This window comes from Rhinatrema bivittatum, chromosome 5, assembly GCF_901001135.1.
Source record: "Rhinatrema bivittatum chromosome 5, aRhiBiv1.1, whole genome shotgun sequence".
Lineage (NCBI taxonomy): Eukaryota > Metazoa > Chordata > Amphibia > Gymnophiona > Rhinatrematidae > Rhinatrema > Rhinatrema bivittatum.
In genome coordinates, this window is record NC_042619.1 from 25,320,065 (window position 1) to 25,339,792 (window position 19,728).

Consider the following 19,728-nt stretch of genomic DNA (forward strand, 5'->3'; position numbering starts at 1 on the left):
CCGTGATCCCACCGGTGACGGTGGTCCCTCCGGCTCAGCCTCCGCCTCCATCTCCCGTCGAGCCGGGTCTTGTTACCCCTGGTCTCTGGGCAGAACTGGACCGGTTGGTCCAGGAGGCCATCGATAAGGCGATGCTACGGTTCCAACCTCCTCCGGCACCGGCACCGAGGGCGGAACCGACCACCGAGCCAATTGCTGCTGCATTGGCTCCGTTGTTACACCGGATGGAAGCACTCATGACAGCTCTTCCACCGGCAATACCTATACCTGTGCCACTGACACCGGTTAGACCGCTGTCACCGACAGGTTTTTCATCTGGTGGAGAAGCACCGTATCCTATTCCCCCTTCGGGAAAAGTTCCATCGGTGACCAGTCGTCCCTCGCCACCGATCTACTCATCAGGGGCGATACGCACTTCAGCTCCACCGAGATTTCCGATGCCGACATCGATTTCCTCGAGACCGGCACCGGTTCCATCGGTGCCCCCATCGGCACCGACATCGGCACCGATTCCATCGAGGATATTCTCGATGCCTCCGGTGGCTTCTCCCGATATTTTGGATCCCCTACCTGGGCCCTCCGGAGTTCCACACCCTAGAGCGCCTTCAGGTCATCATCCAGATCCCTATGATACTTGGGGTGATGATACCTCTACTGACACCGATGATTTACCTTCACCTCCCTCTCCTACAGGGAGCAGAAAGCGTTCTCCTCCTGAGGACCTCTCTTTCATTAATTTTGTGAAGGAAATGTCAGAATTGGTTCCTTTTCAACTTCAATCTGAACAAGATGATAGGCACCAAATGATGGAATTACTCCAATTTTTGGATGCCCCAAAAGTCATCACCTCTATTCCCATTCATCAGGTTTTTCAAGACCTTCTTAAAAAGAATTGGGAATCTCCTGGCTCGGTGTCCCCAGTAAATAAAAAAGCTGATTCTACTTACCTGGTACAATCAGCCCCAGGTTTTCAAAAACCTCAATTAGATCATCATTCGGTGGTCGTCGAGTCAGCTCAGAAAAAAGCTAAACGACTAAAGCCTCATTCCTCCATACCTCCTACTAAGGACAATAAATTCCTTGATAGCGTAGGTAGGAAGGTTTACCATGGAGCTATGCTGATTTCCAGGATAGCTTCTTATCAACTTTATATGACTCAATATAATAGAGTCATTTTAAAGCAAATGCAGGAATTTGCTGATGCCTTGCCAGAACAGTTCCAACCCCAGATTCAATCCCTTTTAAATAAAGGTTTTGAAGCTGGAAAGCATGAAGTTCGAACCGCATATGACATCTTCGATGCTTCTACTCGAATTTCTGCTACAGCTATTTCTGCTAGACGTTGGGCCTGGCTGAAATCTTCTGACCTTCGCCCAGAAGTTCAAGATCGGCTTTCAGATTTACCTTGCTTAGGGGATAATCTATTTGGTGAGCAAATACAGCAACTTGTTGCTGAATTGAAGGATCATCATGAGACTTTAAAGCAACTCTCATCTATCCCTCCTGATTTGCCTTCCAAACAACTGTCTAGGAAGGACTCTAAAAAGTCTTTCTTTAGGCCAAGGAGATATTATCCCCCATCTACCAAGCCTCGGCCTACCAAGTCATATCATAAGACTCAGCCTCGCCAGGCTCGTAAACAAAAGCCTGCAGCAGCTCCACCTCCTGGCCCTGCTGCAGGTTTTTGACTTTCCCTTAGAGAGCATGTACCAGACCCCTCTTCCAGACATCCCTGTGGGAGGTCGGCTATGCCACTTTCTAGCACAGTGGCATACGGTCACCACAGATCAGTGGGTGACGGCAATCATCGAACAGGGTTATCATCTCAACTTTCGAACTTTCCCTCCAGACTCCCCGCCCCTGCAGGCGTGCAGTCTTACCGATCATTCTCTTCTTTTAGAGCAGGAAGCATCACTTCTCCTACAATCCAATGCTATAGAACCCGTTCCTCCCTTGCAACGAGGCCTAGGGTTCTATTCCAGGTACTTCCTGATCCCGAAGAAGTCAGGGGGACTTCGTCCCATCCTAGACCTCAGGGTCCTCAACAAATACCTTCACAAAGAGAAGTTCAAGATGGTAACCCTGGGCTCGCTTCTCCCTCTGCTACAAAGGGGGGACTGGTTATGCTCTCTAGACCTAAAAGACGCATATACCCACATTGCGATAGCACCATCTCATCGCAAATACCTGCGTTGTCTAGTAGGCCGCAATCACTACCAATATCGGGTGTTACCTTTCGGCCTAGCATCCGCACCACGAGTGTTCACCAAGTGCCTCGTAGTGGTTGCAGCATTTCTAAGGAAAGAAGGAGTCCACGTCTACCCCTACTTAGACGATTGGTTGATCAGGGCCCCAACCCAGCAACTAGCTCGGTCCTCCCTGACCCTCACAATTCGTACGTTGCTTTCTCTAGGATTTCTGGTAAATTACGAGAAATCCTACTTAGTCCCATCTCAAACCTTATCCTTCATTGGGGCAGACTTGGACACCTTACAGACAAAAGCCTTCCTTCCTCATCAGCGAGTCCAAGCCCTAGTGTCCCTAGCTCGCCAGCTGCAGTCCCAACAAACAGCTACAGCTCGCAACTTCCTTGTTCTTCTGGGTCACATGGCCTCCTCAGTTTATGTGATCCCCACGGCCCGTTTAGCCATGAGAATCACACAGTGGACCCTAAGGCTTCAGTGGATCCAAGCTCTTCAGCCTCTGTCCTCAATAATACGCGTCTCCAACGCACTTCGTCTGTCTCTTGCCTGGTGGATGAATCCTCTCAACCTCCTACAGGGTTTACCCTTCCTCCCTCCAGATCCTCAGGTCATCCTTACTACCGATGCTTCCAACATCGGTTGGGGAGCCCATGTGCACGAGTTGCAAACTCAAGGATTCTGGTCACGAGAGGAATCCAAACACCAGATAAATTTCCTGGAACTCCGAGCAATCCGCTATGCTCTCCGGACTTTCCAAGATTGCCTCTCTCACCATTCAATCTTGATCCAGACGGACAACCAGGTGGCCATGTGGTACATAAACAAGCAGGGAGGCACAGGCTCTTTCCTTCTGTGTCAGGAGTCAGTGCAAATTTGGTCAGAAGCCCTCTCCCACTCCATGTACCTCAGGGCCACCTACCTGCCGGGAGTAGACAATGTATTGGCAGACCAGCTGAGCCGTGTCTTCCAACCACACGAGTGGTCTCTCAATCCTTTGGAAGCGACCTCTCTATTTCGCAATTGGGGTTATCCCCACATAGACCTCTTTGCGTCCCCTCAGAACCACAAAGTGGACAACTACTGCTCTCTCATTCGGAGCCAGCACTCTCGGCCGAGGGATGCATTCTCTCTCCGGTGGACAACCGGCCTGCTTTATGCATTCCCTCCACTTCCTCTTCTCTCGAGGACTCTCGTGAAGCTACGCCAAGACGGAGGAACCATGATCCTGATAGCACCTTACTGGCCACGCCAAGTATGGTTTCCAATTCTCCAGGATCTCTCCATCCGCAGACACATTCCTCTGGGAAAGGACCCGCATCTGCTCACTCAAAACGACGGATGCCTCCTCCATCCCAACCTCCAAGCCTTGTCCCTGACGGCATGGATGTTGAAAGGTTAGTCCTTCAGCCATTTAACCTTTCCGAATCAGTTTCTCGTGTCTTGATAGCTTCACGAAAGCCTTCAACAAGACGTTCTTTCTCATACAAATGGAAAAGGTACACATCATGGTGCACTTCTCAGTCCCTTGATCCCCTTTCCTGTCCAATCTCTAACTTTTGGACTATTTATGGCATCTATCTGAATCAGGTCTAAAGACCTCCTCCATTAGAATGCATGTCAGTGCGGTAGCCGCCTTCCATAAGGGTTTCGGGGGTGTCTCTATCTCAGTCCAACCCCTGGTAACACGTTTTCTTAAAGGCTTGCTCCATTTGAAGCCACCTTTACGTCCTCCGGCCCCATCTTGGGACCTTAATCTGGTTCTTGGTCGTCTTATGAAACCTCCTTTCGAACCTCTGCACGCCTGTGAATTGAAGTATCTCACATGGAAAGTATTAGTCCTGTTGGCTATTACTTCAGCTCGCAGGGTTAGTGAATTGCAGGCCCTAGTTACCTATCCGCCTTACACTAAGCTCCTGCAGGACCGGGCGGTACTACGCACTCACCCTAAATTTTTACCTAAGGTAGTATCGGAGTTTCACATCAATCAATCCATCATACTACCTATCTTTTTTCCCAGGCCCCACTCCAACTCCGGGGAACAGACTCTGCATACCCTGGACTGTAAACGGGCTCTATCTTTCTATCTAGACCGTACAGTCGCCCACAGGAAGAGCACTCAATTATTCGTCTCCTTCCATCCTAACAAGTTAGGGCAACCTGTGGGTAAGCAGGCTCTTTCCTCCTGGTTGGCGGATTGCATCTCCTTCTGCTATCAGCAAGCTGGCATTCCTTTCCAAGACCGTGTTAAAGCACACTCTGTGAGGGCCATGGCAACTTCAGTAGCACACCTTCGATCGGTGCCGCTTCCTGACATCTGCAAAGCTGCAACCTGGAGTTCTCTCCATACCTTTGCAGCCCACTATTGTTTGGACAAAGCTGGAAGACAGGACTCCATCTTCGGCCAATCTGTCTTGCGTAACCTTTTTCCAACATGATGTACCAACACCCTTCCACCTCCCGGTGGGGTGCGGATGCCCTTTCCCAAATTCCACCCAGTTGTTGTGCCTTTTGCACGCCGTTGGGTACATTTGGTGCATTTCTCGGACATCCTCAGCTCGGTACTCACCCATTTGTGAGGACAACCATCCTGCTTGTCCTGTGAGAAAGCAAATGTTGCTTACCTGATGTAACAGGTGTTCTCACAGGACAGCAGGATGTTAGTCCTCACGAAACCCGCCCGCCACCCCGCGGTGTTGGGTTCGTTTTATTTTTTACTTTTTAGGCACTGCCTGTAGCTTTGAAAATCAGACTGAAGGGAGACCCCTGCTGGCTGCAGGGACAGTGCCTTGCTGGGCATGCCCAGTAGGGGCCAGTCAAAGTTCTGCTAAACTTTGACAAAAGTTTTCCGTGGTGGGCTCCATCCTCGATGTCACCCATTTGTGAGGACTAACATCCTGCTGTCCTGTGAGAACACCTGTTACATCAGGTAAGCAACATTTGCTATATCACGTGTTTGCACTGTTCTGGTTGCATAAAGAGAAAGGAGAAATGTATTCTTATCTGATAATTTCCTTTTCCTTGAGTCCAGCTATACCAGTCCAGGACCCTTCCTTTACTATTTAACATATGAGGAAAGGCTAAAGAAGTTAGGGCTCTTCAGTAATGGAGAAGAGATGGCTGAAGGGAGATATAATAGAGGTCTATAAAATGAGTGGAGTGGAACGGGTAAGTACGAATCGGTTGTTTACTCTTTCAGAAAGTACAAAGACTAGAGGACTTTCAATGAATTACTAGATGATACATTTACGACAAATAGAAAATATTTTTTTACTCAACGCATAATTAAACTTTTGAATTCGTTGCCAGATTCAAATATAGCTGGTTAGGTTATTTAGTTATCCAGCTACATTAGCCAGATAACTTTAGGTTAGTATATTCAGTAGGATGTTTATCTTGCTGAATATACTGGACAAGTTATTCAACTGATGTTAGCCAGATAACTTCTCCACTAAACAGCCTATTGAATATTGGCCTCAAAATTATCAGATAACTATACATTTCTCCTTCCTAACATTGCTTCTCAGTTTCTCCTCTTAGAGATTCTGGGTGTACACATTCCTGCTTCCAGAGGGAGTTGTGGTTTGTGGCACCTACCTGATGATTGTTGCTGCACAGGCTGAGTTTGAAGAAAGGCAAGTTTAAAAATAGAAGCCGTTAATTGTGAATAAAAGCACACTGTGCTGTAACTCTGTCAGAAGCTGCTTCCAATTCAAGTGGAAGCCTAATAGACCAGGAGGAAACTACTGAGCCAAAAACAATTTATAAAGCATGAATTCTTTCCAAATAGAGAAATCATAGCGTCTTATAAAAGGAGTCCCTTCTATTCTAAACTAATCTAATCCACAGACCCGAGGCAGCTAAGTGTGTGTTGTATTAAACATAATACTCTGAACAGTAGGGAATTATAATACCTAAAACCACAAACCATGAGCATTGTTGTCCCCATTTGCACTGTAGTCTAAACATTGTATTTTATCAGATGGACCTATTTAGACATTTCTTCCATGTCCCTATGCGCAGATTGTTGCTGTTGGATGCAATTATGCCAGCAATAATATCCTGGGTTGCCTTTCTAACTGCTACCTGGGATGGTGGCACATGTAAGGAGGAGAGTGTTAGCAATACCATGAACGCAAGTTACAGGTGGGGATGTGCAACAGCTACACCAGAAAAGAGATTAGTGTTGGCCATAAGCAATAAAAACTGCAGCCATGCCCTGTATGCTGATGAAGCAGCAAACAGTTTATTTTATTTTATTTAACAACTTTTTAATACCAAATTCATGGGTACATCATATCGGTTTACAATGTAACTAGGAAAAGCACAGCGAACAGTTAAGGGAGGGGAGCAATAACAACGAGGGGGGGCAAAACCAGGCAGGAGGCAAAGAACGAGTAGGTGGTTCAATGGAAGCAAATAACATGAGAAATAAGGTTACATAATGTAGAATGGAATAGTAATAAACATAAACATGATAATGTAAAAAAATGGATAATATGAAGAAACATAGGATAATTAACATAATAATAATAACAAGGGAGAGTGAACGAAGGAGGAGCTGAACGACCTATGCTGGGAATGCCCGCTGAAAGAGCTGGGTCTTTAGCTCTCTCCTAAATTTGTACTGGCGGGGCTCAGTGCGGAGTTCAGTGGGAAGGGTATTCCAATGGGTGGGTCCTGCGACTGAAAGAGCTCGCTCCCTCGTGGAGGTGAGATGAGCATTCTTGAGGAAGGGGGTGTGGAGGGTAGCTTTGTGGATTGTTCTGGTGGGGTGGTTGTGAAGGATGAAACGTAGAGGCTCATTTAGCAGGATTTGTTTTCACTTTCTGGGACTTGCTAGAAATGGCAAGGACACAACAGCAGTAAACACCTGGGCAGGTAGAGGAACAGTGATAAGCTGCTAGTATAGGATGTAAATGCAAAAATATAATGAGAGGCTAAAAAATATTTGCAAAGACTCTGGTGACCCCTGTTGGAAGACAATCAGCTGACATGTATGGAATCTTGGGGGGTTTTTTGTTTTTGTTTTTTTTACATATTTTTCAGTAAAAAAAAAAATGCAAAATCCATCTAGTTTTACCTTCTGAATGTTAGATAGAAATTCCTGCAGTTTGCTGCCAGATAGCCAAAAATATATCAGCATTCTCCGTGGACAAGTAGGATGACAGTTCTTACAAGTGGGTGACATCATCTGATGGAACCCAGCCCAGAACTTTTATGACAGAGTTTCTAGAAGTTTGACAATACTCTACTGGGCATGTTCAGATTGGCATGATACCACACAACTATGCAAGGGCTCCTTCAGTTTCTCCTTTTCCATGGTCACAGGTCTTCGCTCTCCTGTTTTTTTGAGGATTTTTTTTTTTTATTGCTAATCCTGGCAGGATTCATTCGTCATGCAGCCCCATGGTCTTACTAGGTAGGTTTTTCTGTTTTTGTAAGTTTTCTTATGTCACATCTGGGTGGTGTACTAGACCTGGTGCACAGAGTGTCATTGACTGTTCATGTTCATCAAGTTGTCCAATTTTTCTTCATTGATTTTTCATCAGATCATAGATAAGCATACCAGTGGCTTTACATGATGTCTCTGATGTGACAGGGTCATGTCTGTCACAGAATCCCATTTTAGAGGTGTCCTGGGCCTGGGCCATCACATGGCATCCTAGGGTGGTGTTATTGTGCAAACATGACTCATAGGAGGTGCTGGCTCTGGTTGGAGCTTATGGAAAAGCAATTTGGGCACCTTAAGATTGACTCAGCATTAGATGCAGCGATATTGATGGGTGCCAGTGTTGCATTGATATCAGGAGGGCATCAAATCCCCTCAATATTAAGCTTTGGGAAGGACCAGGGAGATAGGCTGTCATCTGCCTCCTACCTGAAGAAAGCAAAGGTTTCCGGCATCAAGGAATTCCAAGGTCTCAGTCTCCATTGATGCACAATGCCTGGAGTGGGGACATTCTGGCTATGGCCATGAACGCTCCAAAGCAGTCCCATGGAGAGGAAAGCTTATCCTTGATAGAGTCTTGGAAACTGCACAGTCTCCAGAGCTCCAGGTGTCTGCCATTGATACATTTCTGACTTTCCAAAAAGATGTAGCCACAGCTCCTGCCTCCTAGTCAGTGTTGGGATCAGTAATCTTTGAGGAGTTGGATGCAGAGATCCAGTAGGCCTTGGATAAGATGATGCTGAACCTCTATGCTCCAGCATATAGTTCCTACAACTGCCTGGCAGCCTTGTATAGATGTCAGTAATGATGCTGGTTCCTGAAGGGAAATCAGGATCAGTGGCAGCCGCACCAGTCGTTATTTCCAGACCATTGGAGGGAAGCCTCCCAAACATACATGAGCTCCTCTGGTTCCAGGCCCCAAAAGACACATGCTCTCCTCACTGAGCCGTTGTCTGTGGGATGAGCACTTTCTGGGTTTTCACCACTGGCATGCCAGTCGGGCTAACTCAGAATATTCCTGGGGGTGCAGTTACAGATCTGGAGATGTCTCTGAAGAAGAAGACTTAATAGGTCTTTCCAACCCTTCTCCTTCACCAGAAAGAAGGAAGTCCCCAGTGGAGGACCTCTCCTTTGCTGGCTTTGTTCAAAGAATTACAGAGTTCATTCCATTTCCTTTACTGAAGGATGATAAGATCAAAAACAAAATACTGAACATCCTCCATTTTGTAGAGTCCCAGTGCATGTGATCCATCAGGAGGTACTGATGAAGATGTGAGAAAGCCCCTTCTTTGTGGCTCCCATAAACAAGAGGGCAGATGTGATTTATCTCATCCAGAAGGCTCCCTGATTCAAAAAAAGGCAACTGTCACAAATCTGTGGTAGTCACATCCACTCTCAAGAGAGCTAGATCCCACTTCTCATTGCCCCCCAGGAAAAATTCCAAAACCCTGGATACTCTTGGGGGAAAAACAGTATTTCAGGGAGCTATGCTCAATGCCGCGTAGCTTCTTGCCAGCCCTTCATGGCCCAATATATGTGGAACCTGCTGAAGCAGATGTGTAAGATGCCAATCAGCTTTCTCAGAAGCATCATGATCTTCAGGCATTGGTGGATAAGGGAAGGGAGAGTGGGGAAACACTTGGTCTGGTCGATCTCCAGTCTTTTGAGACTGCATTGACTGTTTCTGCTGTAGGGATTGGTACCTGCAGACTCAACTGGCAGCGGGCCTCAGACCTACGACCTGAAGCCCAGGTCGGAGGTCTGTGCACTGGAGAGATTCTCTTCAGAGAAAAGGTGAAGCAAAAGAGGATAGGGATTTTACTCCAAATAATGTTCCATCCTAGACCTAAGGGCCTTGAACAAATTTCTGAAAAGGGAAAAGTTTCAGTTGATTACTTGGGACATCTTAATTCTCTTTTTACAAAAGGGGACTGGCTATGCTTGATCAATCACAAGGATATTTACACCAAAATAGAGATATTTCTAGGTCACAGAAAATATATTAGATTTGCAGAAGGAGATCCTCCCTCTAGTATCATGTACTGTCTTTCAGCCTAGTGTCAGCCCAATATATCTTTATGAAATGTCTGGATGTAGTGGTAGCGCATCTATACAAACTGGGGGTGCACCTATTCCCCTGACTGGAGGGTAGGCTGGTGAAGAGCACATCTTAGGAAGTTACCATAGAATCAATGCAGGAGGAGTAGCCTAGTGGTTAGAGCAGCAGGCTATGAGCCAGGGAAACAAAGTTTCAAATCCCATTGTCACGCCTTGTGATCTTGGGCAAGTCACTTTACCCTCTGTTGCCTATTGTAGAAAAATAGATTGTATGCATTCTGAGGGTAGGGAAATATCTACAGAACCTGAATGTAGTTCTCTTTGAAATTCCAAAAACATATTGAGGTTGTTGGTCATTTGGTCCTTACAGTGTCAACAGTTCATGTTACTTCCTTAGCATGTCTCCATATGAGGAAAGCCCAATGGATCCTCAGGTTACAGTCGCTTCAAGCCAATCATCCTGGTGGTGAATCAATTCCAATCTGACCAGAGGCATATCCTTTCAAATTCCTCCAGTCCAAATTGTCCTGACCATGACTGGGATGGTGGGCCCATGTCCAAGGACTCTGCCGCCAATGCCTTTGGTCTGCTTATGAAAAGCTTCATCAGATAAACTTCCTGGAGCTAAATGTAATTTGGTATGCTCTGAAGCACTTGGCCAACAAAGTAAGCCTGGTCCAGATGGACAATCGGGTAGCAATCTTTGTTTTACATCAACAAGGAGGGAGGCATGGGATCATACCTCCTGTGTCAGGAGATTGTCCAGATTTGGGACCGGGCCATCTCTCAGGGGATGGTCCTTGGAGCCATGTATCTGGCAGGTGAGGAGAATGTCCTTGTGGACAAGATTATTGGCTCCTGAATGATTCCAGGTAGTAGCAAATCAGATACACCCATGGTAGATCTATTTGTGTCTCCTCAGAATGGAAGATCCCGCTCTTTTGTTCCAGGAAAGGGGCGCAAGGCAAACTAGCCTTGGATACCTTTGCCCTCAGTTGGAGCAATGGCCTGTTGTACATGCATATTCAGATTCTTCTTATTTCAAAGACTTTGTTGAAGGCTATGAAAAATAGCGGGATCTGGTTTCTCTTAGCCCCTTTTTGGCTGAAAGATAGATTTGGTTCCTACTTCTAAGGGAGATATCCATCAAAAATCCAATCAAATTGGGAAATTCCCCAATTCTTATCACTCATAATTGAGGAAGGTTGAGCTATACCAGCATAAGGCCCCCTGGTTCTCACATCCTGAATTTTAAGAGAATAACTTTGCACCTCTGGATCTCTCTAAGGTTGTGTCTTGTATTCTGTTAGCTTCAAGAAAGGAATCCATGAAGACATCATATGGACCAAAATAGCAGAGGTTTGCTATTTGGTGTGAGCAAAAGACTTTAAGCCCTTTCTTCTTCTCCACATAAAAATTGCTTACTTACCTTCTACTGTTGTCTGAGTCTGGTATCAAGAGCAACTAAGTAAGAGTACATCTCAATGCAATTGGCACCTACACCAGTATGTAGAAGATAGATCCATCTCTGTATAGCCTTTGGTTGTCCAATTCATGGAGGGCTTTCTTCATTTGAAGCCTCCCATCAGGCCCCCCTCTTCTGTCTTGGAACCTCAATGTGGTACTGTCCAGCTGATGAATGCTCCCTTTGAGCTACTGCATTCCTGTGATCTGTAGTACCTGAATTTGAAGGTCATATTTTTGGTGGCAGCAATTTCAGCAAGCAGGGTCTCTGAGCTTCAGGCTCTAGTAACTTATCTACCTTAAACAAAATATTTTCATGATAGGGTGGTTTTATGCACCCATCCTAAGATGATGCTGGAATTCCATCATTCCAGCATTTTTTTCCTATGTTACATATCCACCAAGGTGAACAAGCACTGCATAGTTTGGACTGCAAGAGAGCCTTAACCTTCTACCTGGAGTGGACTGAAGCATGTAGAAATTCAAGATAGCTTTTTGTTTTATTTAACAAGCTGGAGATTGCTGTTGTCAAACAGACTTTATCCACTTGGCTAGCAGATTGGATCTCCTCTTGTTATGCCCACGCAATCTGGTGGGTCATATCAAGACTCATAGGCTTAGAGTCATGGCAGCATCAATAACTCACCTAAGATTGGGCTCCATAGATGAGCTCTGCAAAACTGCAACATGGAAGTTCTCTCCATACATTCATATTTCATTATTGCTTGGACAAGGACTCTCAATTCAACAGTATCTTCAGCCAGTCTGCCCTGCAGAATATCTTTGAGGTATAGAACCCAACTCCATCCCTTCTAAGGCCAGTTGGTTTTTTTCCAGGCTTCCCCTATACAAGGAAATATGAAGAAAAAGGCTTGTGACCACCAAAAATCGCTTTTTTGTTGTGCCCATTGGTACTGTTTTGGTTTCTCCCCTTTTGTTTTGTTGGGATAGTCTATAGGGATTCTCCACTTGTAAAGATTGTCATCCTGCTTGTTTTCGGAGAAAGAGTTGCTTACCTTAACAGATGTACTCAGAGGACAAGCAGGATGTCAGTCCTCTTGATACCCACTGCCTCCACTTGAAATTGGCTTCGTTTAAGTTAAAATAAAAAAAAATAAAAAGACAGAGGAGGGGACACGCATCATCATGTCAGTCTGTTCATCCTCAGTAGGGCATAGTTCTAGAAACTTTGACATAAAGGTTCCAGCCCAAGCTGTATCAGATGATGTCACCAACTTGCGAGGACTGACATTCTGCTGTTCTTGGAGAACATATGATACAGGTTACAACTCTGCTTTGCTAAAACAGGTACATTGGACAGATAGGCTGGTAATGTTTTGTTTTGTTTTTTTCTCTTTTAGTGATAGACATCACAGCTCTACTGCAATTCCAGTTCCAAGACGACATCAAAGTTCTACGTTTGGCGGTCTAGATATTGGTTTTTCTATTGGAATTCCTTCCCCGGATAAAGGACTCCGCAAACGGGCCAGTTCTGAAAATGAAAGACTACAGTACAAAACACCGCCACCTAGTTATAACTCAGCAGTAGCTCAACCAATTGCCATTTTATCCTCTTCAAGAGATTTGAATATAAAGCCAGGGTCTTCATCTTTGGATGCTTCATTAGACTTTTCAAAAGAAAACAAAAGTGAAAAAGATTTGTGTGAAAATTTGAATGGAGAAAGTTTAAGCAAGAAATTATCTGTGAACAGTGACCAGGATGAGCAGGAACCTTTATGTCAACCCTGTAGTGCAATAAATGGACCCTTCCTGACCAGTGAATGCGCTAACATTGCAAGCCATGACCATTCTTGTGATTTCCATCATCCAATGGCCAATAGTGTTTGTTGCACTGTTGAGCAAGCAGAGGAGATCATTGGCATGGAAGCAACAGGATTCACCACAAGTGACCAGTTAGAGGCATTTAGCTGTATACCAGTGGACCATGCTGTGGCAGTGGATAGTGATGACCAAGTTCTAGGAGACTTTGAAGAGTTCTCTCGAAGGATCTATGCACTGAATGAAAACATGTCCAGCTTCCGTAGGCCACGCAAAAGTTCAGATAAGTGAACGTATTGTGATTGGTGCTAATTACCAAGAGAAATTGGTAGCGAAGGACAAAGAAATTTCTCATTCTGTATTAATTATGGGAAGAAAAATAAATTATGATTGAGGTGGTTTTTACGCTGTTGGAAAACTGACTTTTGAATCCAAAAAAATAACAGGGTTATTATGTGCTTAGTATAAATACATTTTGATTATACTTCCAGCTCTGTTTCAGCCATTTAAATTAAGACAACCAGTATGACTTTCATCACAAATATACTTTTTTCATTTAGGCTAGCTCCTAGAGAAGATCAGGTACTTAAAGCTTTACATGTGAGAGTTCTGTTTATTACATTTGCAATTGTATTTGATTATTTTAGTCTTTGAGAAGGAATTCAGTGTGAGTTAAAAAAAAATCTTTAAGCTATTAAAGGTTTATATTTTCCCATCTAGTCATTAGCTTTTATCATAAGTAGTGAGAGTATTAAAACAGCAAAATCACTTTGAATTTGGTATTACTAAAGAATACCCATTTTTGGTTCATGTGTCTAGCCAATCACTTTCTTTTCCCACAGTTTATGGAAGTTTTTTAGTTTGTTTTAAATTTTTTTTGTAGAGAGGCAATCCATTTTTGTAGCCTTAGTAAGCTTCTGTTAACTTTGCATAATCCCTTACTGATTTATTTGGCTTTGCATTACTAGCACCAGTCTTAACCTGAAATACCACCGGCTGGCAGTTTGATCAAGGGTAGTATATGTTTAAGCACTACAAACTTCTGTAATTGTCAAGATACCAAGCTGGACTTTTATAGCAAAAAAAAAAGTAAAACTGTTTAATAAATCTAGTTACAAACGGTAGTCATCTGCACCCTTTACCCTTAAAAAATTGGGAGAGGCACAAAGGTCTTTAGAAAGCAATAGCTTAACCATCAAATATATTCCTCTAAGTTTTTCAGACCTCATTTTTTGGTACAGTCAAAAACACATTTGAAAGAACCTATATATTAGAGATGTGTATCGGAACTGAAATCCGACCCGATTCTGGTTCCGATTCACATCTATAGAGATGTGTATCGGAACTGAAATCCGACCCGATTCTGGTTCCGATTCACATCTATAGAGATGTGTATCGGAACTGAAATCCGACCTGATTCTGGTTCCGATTCACATCTCTACTATATATCATATGCATACATTTGAATTGTATGTGAAAATACCATATTACAGTAAGTCCATTATTGTAGAAATATGATTGCATTGAACATTTTCCAGAACCGTTGACTTTGAATGTACTGAGAAAACGTTTTGACAATTTTGGGGTGATACAGTTTGACCATGACTTTAGATTAGGTCAGTCATCGCTGGCGCATGTTTTCCAGTGCCCTGATATAAATTTAGATTTGGGAGGCTGCTTGTGATCCCTGGTATTCAGTTTGAGTTCATATTTCATTGGTTTGTCTTTCTGCATTATATACCCTATAATATAGTCCAGAATTGTTCACCTCTAAAAGAAAGAATAAAAGGTCAGCACTATCTGTCAAGTCTGTTTCTTTTCAGTTGTTGTATTTCTTGGTGACTCTTGAGACTGTTCCAATATGATACTTTCTGACTTCACCATAAGAATAGCCTTCAGAAGTAAGTAAATTGTGGATATGTATAAAGTAAGTGAACCTTGTCTTTTGTCCTATTAGTGCTTTTTTTTGTATATAAAGGGATGTACGCATTGAACCATTATGTAGCTGTAACTTTCTATGGACAAGAACACTTTAATAGTGTATTGTTTTGAGATCATACTCCTGTTTTGCGAGCCAGCTCGCCCCTTGAGCTTCAGCTTAAGTCTGTTACATTTAATTTTTATTCCTTTTAAGGCTACTGCCAGGAAGCATATTAAACAAAAGCGTATATATGGTAACAATGTTAAATGACTTTTTAAAAAATGCTGCCGTTTTTAACTGCATTAAACATGCATTCCTTTGTATTATGTATCCTTATGTTTCTGAGGAAGAGAACTGTTAAATGATAGGTATAACCCAAAGATACATTGTTATGTTTAATATGTCAAACACCAACAATTAGCTTAAAGCAACTGGATAAAATGTGATGCATGAAATATCAATGTTAGTCATATATTACTGTTTTTGAATTGCTCAGGTTCCAGCCAACCAAATGAAGCTTTGATTGCTTTTGCTGCTCTGTTTTACCATCACATTGTAAAACTGCATGATTGTATAATTCAAACCCATTAAGGATAATGGGCAGAGTGATTGTAGTACCTTGCCTTCTGAAAGAGAAAAATATGTATTTTTTGGGTGAAATAAATTACTTTCTACCTTGTTTCTCACTCCAGCATTGTATTTCCAGTCTTCTCAGTAGTTATTGCTCTCGTCAAATTGTTAGGATAGGTTGCTATATTTTGTACTTTGGGCCTAGATGGGCATGGATCATGGCTGAATTGCAAGGCTAAGTAAACCAATATAAATTAGAATTTCTAATTGGTATGCAAAAGAGCACATACCTCTTTGTAGCAGTCATTATAACATCCCATCAAGGTAAATATCCAAAGCCAAGCTGCCAAGTAATATTCCAATTTGAGGTGCTCGGATAATCTTCCCTTTTATAAACAAATGCTTTCAGTTTCTATTTATTTTAAGCTTATATACAACCTTCCCTAAAAAGGGAATCTAAAGCAGTTTAGAGACAAGATAATAAAACATAATATATAATAGAATAATAAAATACATAAAAAAAAATCTTAAATCAATCCTAAATACTGCTGATCCTTTCAGATCTGTTGTGACTTCCTGAAAGAGGTGTAAAATGTTTCCCAAAAGAATGAAATGCCAGAGTTGCAGATGTTTATGCACAGGAAGACCATGTTTGATTCAGTAATTAAACAAATTGAAAGCAGGGTTCCAGCAGTAAACGTAATTGTTCTGTCTGGAAAAGTATTTGATAGCATAATATTTTTTCCAATCAAAATATCTGAAATCCCAGTTCTTTCCCATTGCCTTGAAACCCTGCTATTTAGTTTAATAATCTAATGACTCTTGATCTTGTGTCCTATTCTAGAAATAAATTTTGCTATCATATTCAATTTTCCCTCTCATAAAGGTGTTTTTTTCTTTTCATGTTTATCCCAGACAAGCTGTGGAAGTAAGATAGAATTAATAATGGTAAAATACTGATTCTAGCCCTGTGCATTTCGGCTGCCAAGAATCTTTGTATTTTCATACTACTGTGACACTGTTTAAAATGTTGAAAAACTTGTATTCTTTCATAACAATGTATTATTGCTTTTCCTTAGAAAAACCTTATTTTCAGAGTATTGGTTTTAAAACAAGCCTAACCGTATCCTTGCTTGACAATTCTCCTTATCCTTATCTTTGCTTAATAATTCTCCAAAAGAAAAGAACATTAATTTATGGCATGTTACACTGTTCGGTTGGTTAACAGGAACAAAAGTCAGCATCTGTATTTATAAAATAAAATGAATTATTGTTTACTCCGAAAGCATTGATGTAATTTTTTGATGTGAGGATTTTTCCTCTCATAGTTTCGTGATTGTTTATAAGCTGTTTTAGATCCTATTATGATATACAAAGAGAAATCAAGTAATTCTACTGAGTCTGAAATTCTACGTTACTCTGTTATGTTTGGAGGTACTTTTTGGAACAAAACATTCAAAAACATTGGATTGTTTAGCTTCTGTAGGGAAGACCTTTGAAGTTCTCTTAGGGCCAGATTTTAAAACTTATGCGAGGGTGTAGATTTGTTTGCGCAACCCAGCACGAACAAATCTACGCCCGATTTTATAACATGCACGCGCTGCCGCACACGTGTTATAAAATCCAGGGTCTGCGCGCGCAAGGGGTTGCACATGTGCACATTGCGCGCACCGAGCCCGAGGGGAGCCCCGATGGCTTTCCCCGTTCCCTCCAAGGCAGCTCCGAAATTGGAGCGACCTTGAAGGGAACTTTTTTTCGGTCCCCCCAGCCCTACCTAAATACCCCCCTCCTACCTTATTTTATTTCTTACACCTGCCCGAAGCAGGCGTATCTTGCGCGCACCAGCACAGCCGCACGAAGGAGGCCTCAAGACCGCCCCCAGACCCACCCCCGGAATGCTGTCATGCCCCCGGAACACCCCCGGACTGCCACCACGCCCCCAGACCCACCCCTTTCCCGCCCCTTTTCAAAGCCCTGTCAATATGCGCGTCCCGGGGCTAGTGCGCACTGCCAAGCCTATGCAAAATAGGCTCGGCGCGCACAGGGGCAGATTTTCTCAGGTTACGCGCGTAGCCTTTGAAAATCTGTCCCTTAATGAATACATGCCATATTTTTTGGGATATAGGTTGCTGCTGAGTGAAGGTCACATTAGTGAAAAAAGGCAAAATATTGTAAAGTTAATAAATAATATGCTGCCTAATATAGGTCACACCCCCAACTATGTGTTAACATTCTATATTTTTAATGAAAAAAGTTGTTTTTAAAAATAAACTTTATTAAAATTGTTCCAGAAAGCCATTAAAATCTTCATCTTCAGTATCTGTCGCAAAAGTTTGGGTATCTCATCTGGCAAAATAATGTCATTACTATCTTCTTTCTGTCATCATCTTCACCACTCTCATCTCGATCTTCCAGAATTTCAGATTTTCAAAACCAAGCAGCTGTTATTCTTGGGTTTAAATTGTCCCAAGCAGTGCCGACCCACTGCATAACTGGTGTATCCGGCCAATAGCTTTAAAGCTGTGCTCACCATCACTCATCCAAGTTTCCCAGAGGCGGTGCATGACAGCCTTGAAACTTCTGTTAACTGATATGTCAAGTGGTTGTAAGGCCACCAGATATTATGACTGGAATTGTGTTGACATTTTTTTTTCTTTTTCACCTTTTCTGTGAGGTGTGCCCTCATGCTGTCCATGACCAAAAGACCTTTGCGTTTGGGGGGGGAAAAAAAATTCTGAATCCTTTCCATAGCAATGCTCCAGCCATAAAACCATTGTGTTCTCATCTATCCAGCCTTTCTCATTCACGTGAACTAAAACATTAGGTGCAAAAGTTTCTTCCATTTGAAAATTGTCATAGGCAGCAATTTCTTGCCATCGGCGCAGCAAGCAGGAACTACAGTGAAGTATGATTTTTTTCATGTCTGGTTTTCACATTCACCGTTCTTTCTTCTTTTTGGCTAACTGTTCTTCAAGTGATTATATCGAAAGTTAATGGGACCTCGTCCCTGCTGATGACAATATCCAGCATGACACCATATTTTTGTATTTCAGAACGAGCAAATTCACAGAAATTGTTTATCTTCTCTTCATAAGCAACAGGCAATTGCTGGCTCATCATTGTTCTTGCCTGCATGCCATATAAAGCGGTAACACCATGCAGGACCACTCAAGAATTCCTCTATACCCATTTCTCTTGAAATATCCTTAGCTTTAAACTGTACTTGGATCGTAGATAAACCATGACCTTGAGCCCTCTGCTAAATTTGCACAGACAGTCCTCTAAATCTGGCCACCTGGCCTTTTGCCTGCGATTGGCTTTCTTGGTCTGCTTCGTTAATAAAAGGGAATTCTTTGCTTTCCTCCAGCCTCTAGCAACCTTCTTGCTGACACAGAAGTCCCACTCTATAGCTCTGTTGCTGTTCTCTTTGGCTTGAATTCTTGTTGGCGAAGATTCTATTTTTCTTTAATATTCAAACTGGAAAGATTTAAATGTTAGTATTGTTGTTTTAAGCATATGTCTGAAAATAGGATTCACTCATGTTTATTAATAGTGATTAGCAATCATTACCCAGAGCTCATAAATTGGGAAGTGAAAGGGAAGGAAAGTTGGGTCCTTTTCACATCCCCTTTCAAATTCCCTAACTCTTCCTTCCCTTCATTCACACTGCCTTTCCTTCGTTTACATATCCCTTACGGTCACTACTGCTGCTGGGTGTGCGGCACCAGCTTTTCATGAAACACTCATTGATGTGCTCGGCGTGGCCTGGATGGCATTTTGAGCTAGAGGGAAAGACCACCATTGTAATTTTTGTGGGCTATGGGACATTCTGCCGGTACCGCCTTACAATCTCGCTTTCTCCACGCAATTCTCATCACCGATAGCACTCGCCTCCTGTACTTTTAAACATGGCACCCTTGTGTCCTCTGAAGGGGCCTCCAATACACTCTCTCTCTCTCCACATAATTCTCATTGCCGATAGCACCAAATATTACCTTACAATCCCATGCCTCCACTCCAGTCATGATTGCACTCACCTCCTGCACTTTTAAACATGGCACCCTTGTATCTTCTGACAGTGCCCTGCCTAGTATTCCTAATACCTCCTGGTTGAGTTGTTGAGCCGACCTATCTGGTTCAAGGCCAGCAACCAGCTGTGGAGGAAAGGAGCACAAGTGAAATACATTGTCTGTTGCTTGCTGTGCAGGCATTGCTCACCAGTCACCTCTACTACAACAAGGGGGGCACAGCCTCACCTGCAAACCACCCCTGGGTAAATTCTT

At 43.1% G+C, this 19,728-nt stretch overlaps 1 protein-coding gene across 1 annotated transcript in view; it reads left to right on the forward strand.

Annotated features, from left to right (window-relative positions):
• Positions 1-15,554, forward strand: part of UVRAG (UV radiation resistance associated) — a 321,095-nt gene extending 305,541 nt beyond the window's left edge. The window contains exon 15 of the mRNA XM_029602151.1: positions 12,537-15,554. Within this exon, the coding sequence (XP_029458011.1) occupies positions 12,537-13,245 (709 nt within the window). The 3' untranslated portion in view covers positions 13,246-15,554. The remainder of the gene's footprint in view (positions 1-12,536) is intronic.
• The last annotated feature ends 4,174 nt before the right edge of the window (positions 15,555-19,728 follow it).